Here is an 18,944-nt window from a genome sequence, read left to right as displayed (position 1 = left end):
TGGTGGTTAAAATATTTTATTTTTTATATAATAGAACATACTGCTGTTTACTTTAAATCACTTTAGAGTAAAGGCACACATTGTTAAAAATACTTCAAATTTACATTACATGTACAAATGCATAAAACAGATGTACATGCCACCAAAAAAAATACAATATGGCTTCATAAGGTTGAGGCGGGGCTGGGACAATTCAACATATATTTAAATTTTACAGGATGCTGTCAACACTGAAAGGACTGACTAGAACAGAAGAGAATGGACCTAAAACACTGATTATGTTATATAAAATTACAACACACTGAATATACAACATCGAGAATTTTTGTATGGATTCATAGAATTGTTAGCTCTGCAAATTCATCACTTTCCAGTGCCACTGAGTAAACAGTGCATGCATATGATCTGCCAATTTGCAACAGTGGGAAGATAAACTGCAAATTCTCCATCCACAGACAGGTTCCTTGAAGAATCTGCTGATATGCTTTGTAAAGAAAAAATCCGAAACAACAAACTAAAGGTACTGACTGGAAAGAATAACTGAATAACAAACAGACAACTTAGATGGTAATCACTTTTGGCTAAAAAGCATAAAACATTAAGTCTGCAAGAATGCTCCATGACAATCATTTAGCATTAGTCCCACCCAAGTTTAAGGCTCCTATCTAAAATTTATCTTAGATTTGTTTTCCTTTGTGTAAAAGTACCTGAGCACAGATATCAAAGATCTACAGAACTTTTAAAATATCTGCAGATACTTTAAAAATCTGTAGGTAACTTAAAGCAAAAACATCAATATATTGAATTCTACCAGCTAAATATTCTTAAAAAAAAACAACCAACAGAACAACATTTTGGTAAGTCAGTAAAGCCAGGAGAAGAGTGAGCTTAAGCTTTTGCTTTCTTCTTTTAAAAATGTACATAAAATGTAATATAATTATTCAAATAGGACTGCTTAATTGTAAACAATACATTAAATGTTTTTTAAAAACAGGAATCAAAATTCAGGCAGTCACTCTACTCTTCTATAAATGGTTTATAAATGCTGCTTTTTCTCTTGCGAAAAATGGCTGGTGGTTTCTTAAGCAGTGATAGATAAAAAATAAAAGGACCTGCCCCCACTGTATTCTGTATTATCTTTTACACTTTGTGTCCGAGAAGCATGAATTGCTGTCATTCTCATTTGCAAAGGTTTATTCCCTGCAAAACTGTAAGGCCCAGAGAAGCACCTAGCATCATCTTAAGAGCTCTGCAGGATCAGGTTAGATTCAGTACGTTTAAAGATAAACATGCACTTCAATAATTTGCTGCACTGGAACTCATAAAATTTTCAAAGTGTCAAGGCAGAAAAGCATCAGGTTGCATGGACAGACCAGCTCCCAGCAAAGTCAATGCCACAGCAGAGAGGAGCATCAGACCCTTAACTTAATTTTAAAAGCTCAAAAAAGACAACACTACACAGAAGATACAGGTACATACTTTCAGCAAACAAAAGACTGTACAGGACCATTTCCAGCACAAGGCTTTGGAAATACATCCCACTAAAAGTGGCTTGTTGATTTCATTGAGCCAACTGAAAACAACAAAGGAACAGAAAACATATCACCTTTTCTTCCTCCTGCCTCACACACTGGTTCCCATCTTTCATTCCCAAAAGAAATTAATACAGATAAAAACCTCACTTTACGCAACTGTCTAAGAGCCTGAGAAGCAAATGGGACTTCCATTCAAATACATCAGGTTAAAACTTTGATATGACAATGTTATCTGTATTGTTGAACTGCGACTAGCTGATTGCAGAGGGCACTTTACAATCACTGACAATCCTGTATAAAGGGAGGGTACAAAAAAATTCCTGTGAATTATGAAATTAGAATAAAAAAAAAAAAAAGGAAGAAATAGATTGATGATGGATGACTGTTCTGGATAATTATGAAAGAAAATAACAGCAGTCTGTAGTACCCATAATTCTATGTATAAATAGCAGGTAATACAAATCAAATGCTAGAGCTAGTTTGAAAAACTAAATTGAACATTGCTTTCCTATTAAATAGATTAAAATACTCATCCACTGGGAAATTACATTGATAAATAAAATATTTTCATGTATCAAAAATGAGGGGCAGGTACTATCAATTCCAGACTTCTTATCCCAAATATGAAAGGTCTGAGAAACAGACAAAAGTAAATTGTACAGTAGTTCTAGCCTCTTAAATTTACAATACTGAATCCAGCAGGATTTGGCTAAATAATACAGTTTAAATAAGCTAATCTAAAGGAACAGAATGTCCTATAAACATCTGACACAAACCACATTGTGTTCTGATGGGGTGGCTATTCCTTCTCTATGCAGGAGAAAGACAATTCAACTGGTGATGGTAACAAGGGATGCAATCTAAAGGCAACGTTCCTGTTCTTCAGTAAGGCTTGTAGAATTTTGAGCAGTGTACGTATGACAGCCTGTACAACTCTGAAATTCCTGGAAAGCTCTCGAATTAAAAAAAAAAGCCTAAATGTTTTACGTATAAAACACACATTGAGAAGATGTCCTTTTAAATTATGTGTAAAAGTGTCTGGCACCAGAAACAACCACTTGGTATTATTATACCTAAGAAAAAAAAGCAAAGAATCACTCAAGACAAGTGTCCCTGAACTTCGGCAGAGATGCAGCCGATTAGGTTACTTGGTGTTGTTCTGTTCCTCTGGAAAAGAAGTAATGAACACACACTCTTTAAGCTGCCTGTACTACATCATCAGTAATATATATATTATATATACAGTATGCATATATAATATATATATATCTGCATACACATTTCTTTTACCTCAATCTGGAATCATCTGGTTTCATGCAACACAGTTACCAGGAATCAAAACTATTAATTAGGTCATAGCTGGTGTAACTTTAGTATCAAATCTTTTACTGTATAGTGATTGACATTGTTCAGCATCAATCAGCTCTGACTAGAATCCTCATCTTCTTTAAGGACAGTTCACGGGTTGCCTCTATCACCCTTTTTTCAGCCCCCTTCTTCACACAGTGCCTCCACTGGATATTCAATGCTGAGGCACCTCTGTCAGCCTCTGAAGATAGCTCTGTGCTGCTGGCATCGAGAGAACAAACTGAACTGTCCTGTGACCTATTCGGTAGCAGCCATATCCCAGCAGTCCAAAAACTGTTGCTTTTAAAACAAATTTGAAAATCTTACTTGAAGTTGATGGAGGAGGCACACTGAAATGAAAGATAAAAACCAGTATTAATATCTGCATGGCTGGAAAGAGTCAGCATTTTTCAATCAAAACAAGGATCTTTTCTTTCCCCTTCCCCCTTACAGTGTAGGAAATTTTCAGGTAACAGATGCATCATGAATGAACAGTGCACTCTTTCATGTTCAAGGGCTGTCTACAAATTAAATAACAATAATAAAGCCTTTTCTACTTATGTATGATGCCACTCTTAATGGCTAGGGTCTCTCTAAATCTTATTTTAGACACCTAAATACATCATCTAGGTGGGTCACAGTTTTTTCTGATTTTCTTAGACTGAAGAGATGGGTGAGGTGGTTACATAAACACAGTAAACGGATGTAATAAGAAAAAGTGTCAATATTTGAAAGGCTCTATTATCATAAAGCACCACAGACCAATATTACCAGGTCATATTATAATCCCTTCTGTATTTCTGAAGTCCTGACCTTTGTGGCTTCGTAGGATATGCAGTCTGAACATTTTCGTTCTTCAATTCTGTCTTTTAAAAAGCACATGGATCTATTTTAATAGGTATCTGGAGCATGGCTTAAATCAGCCCATATTTAGGTATACACATAAAAACAAGTCATTGCTTACATATACAGTTAAAAATAGGCTACAAGCAACTGTGACACTAAGCTTGCCAGAGCCAGCAAGCAAAAGCTTTAAATCCAATAGTTTATATTTACCTAAGGTAGACTGGAAGCCTGGTTTTGTTTTCACCATCTTCTATAGCTCCAATTTGAATTCTCATTTTAAAAGACTTTAATGAGGACCAATCAATTTTCTTTCTAGATAAGGACATTCTCATCTCTACTTCCCTCCATATTCAACTATTTACTTTTTTCCCTTTGATATTTTTCTTTCCTTTGCTGTAAGCACAATCTGCAAGCACTGCATAGCAAGTCAGTGAGCTGACAGGGTAGGGACGACAGGAGTGATGTTTCTTCAAGCTGTGACAACCAACCAAAAAACCTCCAAAGGAACTAATTACTGCTGGTTTTTAGCAAGAGAAGCAGTTACACCAACATGTAGGAAAGGACGACTTACCTCATTATTTCCTGGATCTTTAAGTCAGAATTCCAGTTCTTCTCAATTCCAGGTACATGACCCATGCCAACAACACCAACTACAACAGCTGGGATATACCTTCTAGGCTCATCTGAGAAACAGAGGTGGAGAGAAGGGAACATACTCATAAAAGAACTCATTTCAAGCTAGAAATAAATAGCAACGTGTGAGAATACAAAATTCATTTTTCCAGCACACGGGGACTCCTACGATCAGATATTGAAACCCTGTTATGTACTCAGCTCACCTACTGCCTCTTTCACTGGAAGTCTGAAAAAATCAGCACAGTTTTTGGATTTTCAGGAATCACTTTTGTAAACAGACATGGTTGGTGCTCATACTCCAGCCTCAGAGCTGAAAGGCTCAGCAGATGAAAGGTAAATTAATTTCTTTCTTTCTCCGGGTAGGTCATGTTTCTTTACTGCTTATCAGGAACAGTGCTGGTCTTTGCTGTCTACTGAACAGAGAGCTTTCTCCACCACTTTGGACAGTGGCAGCTGGCACATACCCAAACTGTGACAACACCTGGGCTAACAATCAGAGAACAACGCTTGAATCTGTCAAGTTTACTGTTACAGACCTGGCCTCTGCAACTGCAAAACCCAGACCATTGATATGCAGCAGTTGACCAGTCAGCCTTAGCCCACTGCAACACGTGCCCGCTCTCATCCTCACCTCCCAGCTACCACCCAAATTTCACAACACCCAGTGGAGATCAAAGTATTGCTCCTGCTCTACGTGGTATCAGCCAAAGAGATTAACAACCCTTCTTAATTTTTTTAAGCACTGTATCTTATGTGACATGCGGCATTCATGAACAGAACATCCCAGATTTCCTGAGAACTGAACTTTGGACCAGTACACAGAGAACACCTTGCTGGTTATGATATCTGCTTTAAAACAATTACTTTCTGAAGCTCGAGGTAGTTCTATCTGCTTTGCTGCTTGCTTCAGCATGTATGTCAAGTAAATATCTCGTTCCGAGACAATCGTTCGATGAAGATCAGGGAATTCTCCAATCATTTCTGCCATCATCTGCTCCAGTAAATCCTTTTGTTTGCATTTCTCCACATCATCTTTACTGAAAGAAAGGTAAGTTTTCTCAGTATCTGTTATGGTTTTGGAGGCCAACACAGACAAACCAATGAATAAAAACAATTGGGCATTATACACATTATTCACCTAAACACACATTCTACAGTTCTCCCCCAGTTATCCTTTCAAAAAGGGAAACAATCTCCATAAACCTGTAAAACTGGACACGTAACAATGCCTCTACAGTGAGGCAAAGGGAAAGAAGAGAGGTCACTTGCCTTTAGCCAGTTCAACTGGATTTATCCCCTTCTCACTTTAAAAGCTGACAACTCAACCCAGCAAAACCACTAGGGCTTCAAAGGCAACACTTATCGTGGTGCCCACTTTCAGTCTGTATTAAAAGCTTAGAAGAGCCAACACAGAGCACTCCTGAGAAGCAGATCACTGAACACTCAGAGGCTCTACTTAAGGAACAAAAAAAGCACGCCATAAGGCACAGTCTGAGGACACGTAAAGAGATCTGCAGATTCTTAGTGTCAATCACAGGTCTTCAGCAGGGAAGTCAAAGTTTTAAGTCAGTTCCCAGAACAGAATAGAAAATGGGCAGGAAATGAAAAATAAGAACTGCAGGAGTAAATGTAATGAGCTTTTCTAATTTTTGTAGGTGCTGTAAACCCTTCTGTTTGCACCCACAGCTGTGGTACAGCCATAGTTTGCAGCAACAGAATTATCTGGTTTTGCATGTCTACTGAAGAATTACGTCAAACACGCTTCCTTTAGTTTCCAAGATGAAAAAGACACTACAAGAGTTAACAGGGGAACTGAAATCAGAAATGCACTGCTAGCTTCCAACAGATCACAGAAACATCATGTTGAATTATTACTCCATTTTCCATAGAATCTCATGTGGATGGCTGGGTGCACAGTATTCCTCACCCCCTGCACCCTCCCCAACGATCTCCCAATTATAAATACATTTCCTTTTCAACCTCTATCCACATGTTATGTTAAAAAATCAATTGTATGACAACAACTGAGATGTTACAGCCAGGCTTCAGGGGGAAGCTGGCATATATATACCACAATTAATAAACTAGGAACTCTCCAGCACCAAATCTTTCACTTCACCTGGAAGTAATACATCAAAAGACAATTAAAGAAAGAGCTGGAACAAGATCAGGAAGGAAGCTTTCTTTTCAAAAATACCTATTCTTGCAGGGTAGTTTGTCTATTTATCCTTCTTGCTAACTTCAAATTTTATTGCATCAGGCTGTGTACCCTTATACTAAAGTCAAACTGAGGAACTGAACAATTCACCCTGACAAACATATGGGATGCTTATTCATACCTGATTGGGTCAGACAAGAAGCAAAGGCCCCAGCCAAGCTTGACTTTTTGCCAGAAGGAAAGTGCAGCAATTGCTCTCTTAAATGTAACAGGGATGGGTCGGTCACCAAGATGGAATTTACAGAAGGGTACTTTACTGGCCTGAAAGAGAAAATACAAATCACTAGTCAACATTTCATACTGCAGCACACGACATTCTTATTAATAGAATGTTAACATTTTATTGTCTTATCCAAGGTACTGTGAAAAAGAGCAAGTAGTGTCATAATTCGACATAAAAATATTTTGGCTTTGCAGTAAATAAAATTTACAAAATGCTACTTCATAAAGGAATAAACCAGCTACACAGTGTAGTAGGTATTACAGTTAAAACATTAAGTTGTAAAGCCACACTTTTTAGGTTAATTTTACTAAAGCAGAAAGCTTCTGTTTACTACTACATAAGGTGAGCATCTGGGTCTGAATAAAACTGAGGTGAAACAACTGTGATCGTTTCACTTTTACCTAGGATTTGTCAGGATCAATAATTTTTCAGTTTGTCATGGTAAAATATATTCAAGTAGGAGGTTATGAAACAAGAACTGATACCAGATACCACGAGATAACGTGAGGTGAGACTTGGCTGTAGCTCATACTGCCAAATTTTAGCTTAGCACAAACTTTCTAGAGAATTCTTTCCTATGCACAGTTGTTTAAAATTTTCAAGCAATCACTTTAGAATAGGACAGAGCTACTTTTTTTTTTCTTTCCCACTTAAAATGTTTCGTTCTGGTCTGGAATGCTCAAGAAAATACACCTTGAAAAGTTTTCATTTTATTAAGGATAAATACATTAGATTATTCCAGATTCTTTATCTGCAATGTTATCTCAGATTTCCTTATTAATACATAATTTCCATAAAACCAGCAAGATGCATTCTGCAAGGTGGATACATTCATGGAAAATAGTGTCCCACTGCTCCCAGACAAACAAACAAAAAAAATTAGTGTAACTCACTGCTATTTAATTCCATGTATCACAGATGGCAGCAGTACAAGAGGGAATGTTAAAAGACCAGATAGGAGTAACAGAGCAGTCAGATATTTCACTTCCCCAATCTTTCCGGATTAATGTGTTAGATCTCATTAATACTTTAGAGTTGGTTTTCACAGCCTGAAATCCTGACATCACCAACGGTGGGACCACAATCAATTTTCAGAATTCAAAAGCAATTACTTAAAAGGAACTAAATTGTTAATGAAAACAAGTGCCATCAGAAACACCACCAAGAAAAACCCTTATTGTTTGAAGCCTTTTAGGAGTTGCTTTTTGGAGTATGCACTTATGGCTATAAACTTTTGTACCTTTGAGTACACTTTGAAGCCAAAAATTATTCTTACTTTTCATTGGCTTCAGCAGAGGTATAGCCAGATTGCTCTTTTAAGTTAGTGACAAAATGATTTTATTTAGTTCGACTCTGGGAGCAAAAGGCCAGTAATCTGACCTCAGAAAAGCCATTTCAAGTTCACACCTCTTTGAAAGCCTCCCTGAATTCTCCTCCTGGGGCCATTCCCAGCTGTTCTGTGATGTGAGCAGAAACCTTCAGAAGCAGCATTTGCATCAATCCAGACATGACTCCGTTCTGGCAGAAGAGGAATAAAACAAACAAAAAAAAATCAATAAGCTGTGTGGATTTCTAAGAATGCATTATTCACAGTAATGAAAAAAAAATTATTTTAATGAAGAAGCAGCACTGAAGCTATCTTTGGAGCCAATTCACTGATCAAGACAGCTCATATTTCAGTTTTTATCAGTTTACCTCACTGTGCAGCCAAAGTATTCTCACCTTCAACAAAAACGTATGGCATTTTTGGTATGTATGGCATTAGAGTTAAGAAAAGAAACGAGGGCAGCCAAACTTATTTCAGCCTATATTTACTCTGCCTGCTTGAAGAAAGTATCTGAATAATTTTTTTGGATACAAAAAAATGAAGGAATCACAAGAGTATACTCCACTGAATGCACAGTGAATACCATGTCATACAGATACTGAAGTGAATATCCAGTGGGCTAATCGCAGACACGTCCACAATCCTGGAAAACACAAGGCTGAGGACTGGTTAGGTTAACAGACACAGAAACAGAGAATCTAGCATTGTACAAGAAATTGCAGAGCATGACTTTGCTTAGAAGAGACCTCACAGTCCTGAGTCTGACTCACTCCCACAAGCAGACTGAAGGTTCCCTATTACTTTTTTTGAATAGAGACTTAAAATCAAAGGGCACTGGCCCTTCTCTCACCAAAGGTTTATTTCCTGCTACATCACCAGCTTCACACAACTGAAAATGAGGCTACACAGGACAGTTTGGGTTAATGTAACTGCTGGAAGTTATCAGAGAAAGGTCCTGGTCTTCATTCCTTGCTCAAATGACCCACTCTGTGCCAGAACTAATGCTTGTGTGACCTCTCCAAAGGCTTTAGGCAGTTTCTGCAGTTTAATGGATTCGAGTCACTGAGGACCAGAACTGGCAGAAGAGGGGGGCTATTTTCAAAGACAATGTTTTATCTGCTTCATCATACTACAAACTAGCAACCATGGCAGAAAGTGAGGTGCTGGGCTCCTGGAGGGAGCCGAGGAAGAAAGGTAGTGAGAAAAAGTGTTGTCACTATCCCTGAGATTGAGTTAAAAGTGCCTAGGGAACAAGGGTTTTTAGAAGTTCAGAGAAGATGCCCACCAAAAAAAAAAAAAAAAAAAAAGTAGGATAATGCAGCCTGAGGTTATTTACTGGTTGATCTCCTCTTCATGATTGGTGCATCTGAAGTTGCATTTTTACATTGTGACAGAAGATTCATCCTACTGGCTAACAGAGGGATGCATCTATGAAGTGTGTCTGAGTTGTCTGTGCTCTTAACCTGCGAGAAACTCCTGTATTTGTTTAGCATCAGAGAGATAACAGGTGACAAGCAGTCATATGTAGCAGCAACCAGCAATAATTGGCCAGCCAGATACTGTTGGGGGATAAAGAGCAAAATGTACAAAAAATGTTGAGAGCAAAACAGTAAAGGAGGTTATTATCAATACCAGAATTCAGTGTCAGATAAAGGAAAGCTGAACACAAAAGAAAATTAAATCCTGAGTGCATGGCAATAATTTTGTAGGTGAGATGCAACAATCATAAACACAAAGCAATTCACAAGTGTACATAAATTTAACTGCACAGGCAGAAGGATGCAAAGTTATTAGCACACAGGAAAGAGAAAGCAAAACACCAGTTTTATCAGCCCAATGTTCAATAGCAGTCAGAAAACAAGAAAAGTAAGAGGGATTATCAAGAAAGGAACATTATGGAAACATGAATGTGCTGCTGTACAATCTTGGGCAGACTCCTGTCTTGAAAGCAAGATACTTCAATTAGAAAATGTGCAGAGAAATATCAAACATATGAGAAGAGATTAAACACATTAAATACTCATGAGGCTTGCAAAAGATGACTGAGGAAGATACACTCTGCTGGACACCATGACTAGCATGGAGACAGTGAGAAGGACAGGAAGAGGGAGGAATATCCAGACAAATAACAACTGCAGGTTTCAAGGCCTTTTCCCACACATCTGCTATTGGCAGCTGCCAGAGGCCTTCTGAAGAACATAAATCTTCCACTGGACTCAACACAGGAATGCTTATACCATGTATGGGAACACAGCCTATGGAGGGGGCCTTGGAGGTACTCTCTGACCACATAGCAAGCCACAGATCCAGCACCAACTGCAGAAACAAACCATCTGTACTTTCATCTGCAATTCTTTTAAAACCCCTAATTCCCATGGAAGAAGCCATCACGGCCTTGACACCCAGACCCCGCAACTTCTTTTCCTACTGCTGCAAGCGCAATGGAGGTTAGACTTTAAAACACAAGTGAAGGTAGCAAGTGAACAGCAGTCTGCTCCTGTCCACATGGACGTTCCCACCACCTACCAATTCACATTATATCCATTTTATTTAACAGGACAACAATTTGGGTTACCTAAACTTGCAGGTCTATACTACAAAGTGCAAAACAAGAGCTTTTTTCACTAGCCAGAAGCATTCTGAGAACCAACATAACAATATATTCCTCCACAGGTAACTTCAGACAAAAAGAGGAGGTTAAGCTAAGATTCTGCTGTCACTAGCTCACTTTCTCTTCTGCCCCAGAACAAGGTTTCTCAACTTCCCCTCTGCATCAGGACTAGAAACCTTAAACCACAGGGAGATGATGCAGCTAAAAAACAAACCCTGTTCAGACTAACACAGGGCCACTGTATGGACACAGAAGGGATAGTGGAACCAGGAAGTCAAGGGAGAGGATAAGACAAAACCTGTCTTACCAGTTAAGTTCAAGCCAAGTGTTACTGTGCAACTTCAGGTAATCCACATTTGAGCCAAATACCAGTTTGCACAGTGCTGCTTTGCTTAATGGAAAGCAAACAGGTACTTCTCTGCAAACAACTGTAACGGTTTTGAAATTCAAGGAGGGGCTAAAGAAGTCTGGTTTTAACCAGCAGCAACAGCTTGATAAACAGTGGATGCCAGTGACCCATTGCAAGTATGTTCGCTTCATGTTAACACTCTGCTCGGTTTCCATCTTCAATTAAAAGCAACGAAATGCAATTTTGCTGCTTCATATTAATGTAAGTGATTACAAAAAGACAGTTTAAGGTTTTTTTCCTAATTCCCTAACTCAGGATGAAAGTTGCAGCTGTTTTGACTTTCAGTGTAGCTTTTGGGCCTGAATGCACATTTCAATATGAGGAGGCAACTAAAGCACAACTAAGCAACTTAGCAACTGTTTTGATTCTTAGTAGAGAAAAACAAAGTCTTTAGCATGAGATAGTTGGACTGTTCTTCCTAGTTTTCCCTATATAACCCACGCTGCTAGTGAATCAAAGGGGAAAGGCTGGGTTTTTTTTTTTTTGGTTGAGACTATCAATAGAGAAATACATTCTTTAAGAGGCCCACTGTCCAAATTTTATTATTTGCATTAACCCTGGTGCAAAGGAAACTAAGACTGAGCTGTAACAACAGGAAGGATCCTTTTATTGTCCTCTGGCTTTGAAGCCAACACAGTCTGTATTCCCTACTCTCTGCAAACAAGATCACTTCAAGAGCTGGTAGGAAGAAGTAATTACAAAGCTGCCAGCATGAATTTACATCACGGAGAAAAAAAGTCTGGTATTTTGTTTTCATTGTCCTTTTCCTCTTAACAGAGAAGGAGAGCAAAAACTGTTTCATTTAGCTTTGACATTAAAAAAACCCCCCAACTTCTGTGTCTGTTACAAGGTCAGAAGATCCTCAGCTATGGCACTGTAGTGGTTGTGAACATGCATTTTTTGACTCCATGCATCAGAACAATCCACCTTACCTAAAATAAACAGATGGATGCAGCAATTCATGCAATATGTAAGTGTTTTACAATGTTCTTTCCTTTGATAGGGCATAAATAAAGAAAACAGGAAAGACGCATTATTGCCTAACTCTGAGTCAGAAAGCCTTCTCTGAAACACCGCGTGCACACACACATAACCAGCCCCAAGCCACTGCAAGTGCTCCTGCAGATTTTATTCCTATTGGGGGTGCAGTCTTGGAAATTCTCCAGTTACACCAATAAAACAATTCCAATATACAATTACCACACCCCCAAAATAACAATTTATGAATGTCTTCATCCAACCAGACTCCAATGTCCTGTCATTTTTAAGTCAACTTTGTGCTGTTTCATTGTGCCTAGTTTAAAATTACTTTAAATACAAGCTAACTGGGTGAAAGTGAAAAAACACAGGACAACACTTGTTCTGCACACACATCCCAGACACGTCAATGTCAAGCTGCCAGGGTAGTTACAATTTGTAGAGAATTCCACTTTTCAGCCCAGATTTTTCAAAAACCTCCGTCAGGGTCTACTGTCAATTAGAAACTATTCAAAAGACAAGTGGATAGGAATTAAAGAGCAACATACTAGTATGAAGATGGAATGCATCTTAACACACAATACCAAAATTAAATGCTCCTTAAATAGGTGTGATACAGATGCAGATTGCAGGAATAATAATTGCAAAGTTAAACTTGTGTCCTGCAAATGGAGCAGCTGTTAAATACAGGAGGATTCCTGCCAAGGTCAACAACTGCCCAAAGGATCCTGTGAAACAACCTGCCAAACAATATTGTGAAACAAAAGTTCTTGATGCTCTGTCTGGAAAAAAGAAAATACCCAAACCTAACTTTGCCACTGTAACAGTATTCTCACTTTGGACAATATTAGGTTCCCAACTGGTGGGAACACTGGTTGTGGTTGCAACTTGACAAATTGCTCTTAACATAAACCTTTAATTCTCACTGTAGGAATCATACCTGCTTTATAGCTTGTTGAAGTTTTTCCAAATTTATTTCTTTGGCTTCTTTTAGTAATGTCTTTTCATCCATCTTTAACATAGAAACTCTGTACTGGCATAGTTCCACCACAACTACATCAGGCTGCACTTCTTGTATTGTCTGAAAAAAACGAATTTATTTACATTGCTTTAGAAAGGAATAAACATAAATGCAGCCAATATCAATACTTTAAAGAGAAAAGGGACTGGAAAAGCACATTCCAACAATCATATTCAATTAAAAACCCAGTGGAATAGTAAATAAGACTTCTCCAAATAGCTATATATTGAGAAAAATATTAAAGAAGATGACAGCAAACTGCCTTAGTTCTTGGATGCTGAGGCACAGGAAGTTGAACAACACATTGTGCTGCGGGGGGAGAGCAGGAAAGAAACACTTGATGGTAAACTTTTCACATTCACAAAATTAATTTGACCACACTTTGTGACTATTTGGAATCTGAGTTAGAATACACTTTGGAAGAACCATGGTTGATGATTCTGACACAATATTCCTCTCTCTCTAGCTCCTGAATAATAAAGCCACTCTAAACGGTAGATTTCGCATGAGGTACAGTACAAAATTTTTCCTACTTGCATCATTCTTGAGAACGGATCCAACTTTGGGACAGCATGGTTTTACAGCCAAGTATTACACAGGCAACTTAAGTTTCACTAGTGAGACTTCAACTTGCAACACTGGCCCTGTATCTGCATTTTTTTTAAGGACAAATAAAAATATTTGAGATGGGAGAGCAACATACTGCATCAAAAATTATTACTATAACATGTCTGCATCTCATCCCACAGTGCTGTTAGCCTTTCAACAGCCAACTAGACAGAGCCTGAAGGTTACAGCACAGAACCAAGTCAGACAGCTGGACTTTATTCTACTTAGTGCTAAGTTGACAACATTATAAACGTGCTGCTGAAGGGCTCACACTTAGCATTTACCTTCACTACATCCTTTTTGCTGCTGTCACTGAAGTGGGCTGTTCCAACCACATATACTTTAGAACCATCCTCAGTGTCAAGCTCAGTCACAGTGCTTGGTAAAGCAGGTTTTTTCTGCCTCTTCTTCAACTTCATCTCCAGGAGAATTTTAAATGCATCTGCATCAGCTATAAGTGTAAAGAAAAATAGAAAAGAAAAGCCCACATGATATAAAGTGCAGGTAAGTAAAACAGAAAATAAAAGTGTCGCCACTAAACAGCAGAGCAGAGCTAAAAGACCATTGATTTACCACTGTAATCTTACATTCAATTCTGAGGCTACATCATTGAGAGTGCCATCACTGGAGAGGCTGCCTCCAAGCATGGGTCTCAGTCCAGGTTTCCTACCCTGTGGACACTGGGACAGGTTGTCCACGCAGTTCAGTAAGGGAAAGAGAGAAGCTGTGTGGCAGGTGAGGTGGATAGAGAAGCAAAGAATACTTAGAAAAGGTATACACTAAATTAGAAATTAAAAAAGAGCATTTTTTAAATTCTAAAACAAAATCATCCCCTTTGGGGATTTTTATCTATATAAAAGATAGCAACACATGTACACTGGTGTGAATATGCTGGCAGTCACCTGCACATATTGGCACATACAGGATACCTACAGTACCAATCTTATCCTTTTCCATGACTAACACACCAGAGATCAATACACAATTGAAAATTAAACCTCAAGAGGTAGTTAGGTCAGAAAACCAATCATTCTTCCCTAGTTTCAACAACAAACTATTTAAGAGCAAAATAGTACAACGCGAGTTTAGCCCATCTATGTCAAGCCTGCCATAAGGAAAATAGGAGGATCTATCAGTTCTGTCACAGTTGTTTGTTAAATGCCAGATAGCCTCATTAACTGAGATAGAGAAGCTTTAACTCTGCATCACTGGGAAATGAAGTCACTTTGAATGAGTATGTTTTGAGCTGTAATACATCTTAGAAAAAAAAGCATCAAGCAGGAAAGCAGAGTTTTGTTTCCAACCAACTCTCTTTCTCTGGCAAGCTGCTGTACAAGTTAGCAGAGGCCTCAAGTGGTCTCCAGAAGCCTGGAATAGGATCACAATCCCAGGGGAAAAAAAAAGGTTAGTGAACAGTTTGCAGGCAGGATGTCAAAGATGCAGATAAATTAGTCTCCTACCATACATTCATTTCATGAATCTGGTTTAACTGTGTGATTCTGGCCCCAGATCTGTCCCACAAATACTTATCTCATAAGGTTTTATGTAAAAAACAAACAAACAAAAAAAAAACCAACAAAACCAAAACAAACCAAAAAACCCCCACCTAAATAAAAAAACCACCAAACAAAAAAACCCACCCAAAACAAAAGCAACCTTTCACCATCCTTCTCAGTCAGAATTTTAGCAGCCTACAACTTCATGGTCAATACCCAAGAACCTGGTGTGTTACAATCAGTACTGTCTGAGCTAAGACAATGTTGCTGCCAAAGCAGATGGTGATGCTAAGGAGGAGGTAGGGAAAACATGACTGAAAAAGGAAGAAGAGGTGGAGCTGTTGCATTTGTAGCACTCTCAGTCACTTACTTAATCATAAAAGTAGCCGTAGTAGATCAAACAAAATCTACCTAAGCAAATCTCCTGCCTCCCACAATGGTCAAAACTGCATGTCTAGGGGAAAATATGATAAATGGGGAAGTGTGCCCATACCTGCCCCAAATACTCTCCTAGCCTAAAGATATTTATGGTTCAGATTCCTCCAGCTGAAAGTGGTTTCTACATATTTGGTAACCCTTAAAAGATGTAATTTGTATTTATTTTTCAAGCCTTTCCCTCATACATATACTCAGAACTAGACTGAATAATGTTTCATGTGAAGAAAAACTGCTGTAATGGTGCAGTACTAGATGCTATTATTTAAGGACATAATCAAGGAAAACATTCTCAGGAGCAGTTATGGTTTTTATTAAACCAACTTCTGTATCTGGAGAAAAAAGTAACATAAATTAATCTGCTTCTTTAGGTCTGAATACATTTCCCATAGCTTTAGTCAAGGCTCTCTTTGCTTCCATGAAAGCTGAGATTCAGCAACTTCAGCATTATAGTAATGTTGCCATTACTAATTTGCCCTAAGGTGGTTCAGAGCCTATTATTTGCCAGAAAGCACAATCTGAATGTTCCTATGGTTATGAATGAGCACTGTTTACATTAATATCACAACAGTACGTCAATATACATACAGCAAATCATAAGAAGCCTTTGTTTTCTCCTCCTGAGAAAAAAATGCCTGCCATTATTTGATCCTTACCAATTACAGGGAAGGATTGATACACTTTCTTGGCTTCACAGGACAGTTTTGGTTGGAATACTTCTGTTCTTATATCCTGTAGGCTTGGCCTTCATATCAAAACATTATCATGCTAGCATGGGCAACGCATTCCATTTGAGACAAGTGATCAACATTGAATCACTAGATGCCAGACTGCTGAAGCAAACACATACTTATGCATCAGTGGCTTAGTAAGCAATGACTGAGCTCAAAACAGTATCTGAGTGTATCTATTAAATCTAAAAATATTTACTTTCTTTTAAAAGTATGGGATCAGCAAACTGACAATCCACATGTCATTACTCTTTCTAAATCTGATTTACACAACTGGGCCTTGAACTGAATCATGAACAGATTAAGTCAGATGTGACTTCATTCACACCTCCCTTTGTGCTAACAGCCACATCCCTATTGGGTAAGGAAAAGTTAAGGACATTTAGTTTAATACACTTCCAGTGTGATACACCCTCCCCAGTCAAACCAGAAACATACAGATATTCTGCGATACACTGGACGTTTCCTTTGGGCCATCTTCTGGTGCATCAGAGGAGGACATTGGATCTGCAGCAGCCTGTATGAAACAAATTCAAAAGGAGGCTGGGAATTATAATGAAATGTTTTAATACACCTTTCCCTTTCTGAGTTTGCTCAATTTGAACCTACATATAATAATCAAGTAAGTAAGTAATGTAAGCAGTGTCACAGTTCAAAACATCCATGGTTTTACAACTATTTTTCCCAGCTGCATCAGTATGAGAAAGAACATATTATAAACTACTTCATGCCTACTTTACAAGATAGTATTTATGCCTGACGTGGAGCTTTAAAATAAACTGGACTCTAGATAAAAAGAACAAATTTATCTCTAACACTACTATAGCATTTTCTGTGTTGGAAAATAAAATGCACACTGATTATTTTAATACCATTTAACTCAATTACCAGTCAGCATTAGTCTGTCAAAAGTCTGAAAGTGAATCAGCACTCACAAGACTAAACACATCCATTCTAGAAGAGGCCAAGTATTTTATTTGTTGGAATAAGTGTAAGGAAATTACAAAAAATGCACACCCAACCTTACAAAGTTTATGTGCATAATGACTTTATATATATATCAGAAATCAAAGTAAAAAAGAAACACGTCATCTGCATAGTTTTGCTCTCTAAAGGATCAGAAGGTAACTGAAAAGATTCCCTAAGACAGACTCTTATGTATTATCACTAGAAGTACATAAATGTGGGTCTTTGGCTAACAAAAACCTTTCTTATTTTTAATTAACAGGCAAGTTTTAAAACCCATGCATAGAATTCAATCAATCCCAGACATTCAGCTGGTGTCAACCAAGCCAGAGAGGCAGAGTTAGTGCAGAAAAGAGACTTAGGAATACGGGAAAGTTAAACCATAAATTATCTTTAGGCACCTACATTAATTCAAAGTTTAATCAAAATTATTATTGGGAGAATTTGGAATTCCTGAACAACATCGAGTAAAAAAGTTAGAGACAGGATGCGAATCCATCATAATTCAAGTAGTTTTCAAGTGAAAGGCAGTATTAATGAGTCAGCAAGCAGGCAGCCAAGTTCTCTTGACCGATGCCAGCTCTTTAGCTAAATGACTGATTTATTTACTTTGTACTTAACCTGGTAAGATTGTAGCAAGAATGTACAAAGCACATTCAGTTGTTAAGAGCTTTCAGCAAGAGTAATTATTTTCTTCTTGCATTCCATTATGCTAAACAGGAATATTCAGAAAATAAAGCCTGGGTGTCTTACCATGGCCCCACTGAAGGCAAGGGAAAATTTATGGTAAACTTCATGGAGCAAACTCAAAAAGTAAAACAGCTTTACAGTGCAAAGTTTAACATACTCACAGCAACAGATCATCCTTTCATTACAAAGCAAAAATCTGTTCATTGACAACTGCAAACTGCAATTACGTTCACAAATCTAATTTAACACCAGCTCAGCTTTTGATCACAACATATGGCTTGACTCTATTGCTTGCATACGTTAACTCTAGTCATAAAAATATTTTGGAAAAATTTATCCATCTGTAACATATGGAACTAATCCTGTCACTTATGCTGGCTAGGATCACAACATTGCAGAGAGAAAAGCACTAAGCCACCACATGAGGAGTCTGTTGTTCTTTTTTTAAATTAATTAACAGGACAAAAGAACTGACATTCTTGTATCTCATACAATAAAAATTCCCTGAATTCCCCAATTATATCAGAAAAAGGTTTTGAGATATATGGATATAAAAGCAGAAGAGAAGGAACAGAAAGGTTAGAAAAAGCACGTCACTTTAATGTGGCAAGGAACTTAAGCCATGCACAGTGAGATGATTTGTATCTAATCAATTTCTTTAATTTACTCACAAAATACTTTTTCCTCCTAAATGTTTAATCTCATAGGTTAGGTTATTTTCTGCAATTCCTCACTTGCAAGTGGATTAATACAAAAGATCCTATTTAGCTTTTGCAGTTGGAGGGAAAAGGATCCTGAAAAGAACTTTTTAAGGTGGCAAAAAAATAGCACTCAGTTCCCCTTCCCCCTGTTTTAAAAGGGGTCTC

The 18,944-nt window shown here is 37.9% G+C and overlaps 1 protein-coding gene across 5 annotated transcripts in view; it reads right to left on the bottom strand.

Moving 5' to 3' along the window:
* The window catches only part of TRABD (TraB domain containing), a 30,863-nt gene continuing 11,919 nt past the window's right edge, over window positions 1-18,944 (bottom strand). For 3 of the 5 annotated variants that reach the window (XM_027894917.1, XM_027894918.1, XM_027894916.1), the window contains exons 3-10: window positions 16,861-16,939; window positions 14,045-14,211; window positions 13,071-13,211; window positions 8,213-8,323; window positions 6,704-6,843; window positions 5,229-5,401; window positions 4,300-4,411; window positions 1-3,232 (exon numbers count right to left, since the gene is read on the bottom strand). In XM_027894917.1, coding sequence (XP_027750718.1) covers window positions 3,058-3,232; window positions 4,300-4,411; window positions 5,229-5,401; window positions 6,704-6,843; window positions 8,213-8,323; window positions 13,071-13,211; window positions 14,045-14,211; window positions 16,861-16,939 — 1,098 coding nt within the window. In that variant the 3' untranslated portion in view covers window positions 1-3,057. Of the gene's footprint in view, window positions 3,233-4,299; window positions 4,412-5,228; window positions 5,402-6,703; window positions 6,844-8,212; window positions 8,324-13,070; window positions 13,212-14,044; window positions 14,212-14,347; window positions 15,345-16,860; window positions 16,940-18,944 lie in introns of those variants that run through there. The other 2 variants (XM_027894920.1, XM_027894919.1) reach the window with 2 other exon arrangements.

Source organism: Empidonax traillii, unplaced genomic scaffold (genome assembly GCF_003031625.1).
Source record: "Empidonax traillii isolate 1590-97213 ecotype Southwest subspecies unplaced genomic scaffold, ASM303162v1 scaffold447:size986111, whole genome shotgun sequence".
Lineage (NCBI taxonomy): Eukaryota > Metazoa > Chordata > Aves > Passeriformes > Tyrannidae > Empidonax > Empidonax traillii.
The sequence above is the reverse complement of the archived record's forward strand: the minus strand, read 5'-3'. Positions and strand labels throughout refer to the sequence as shown.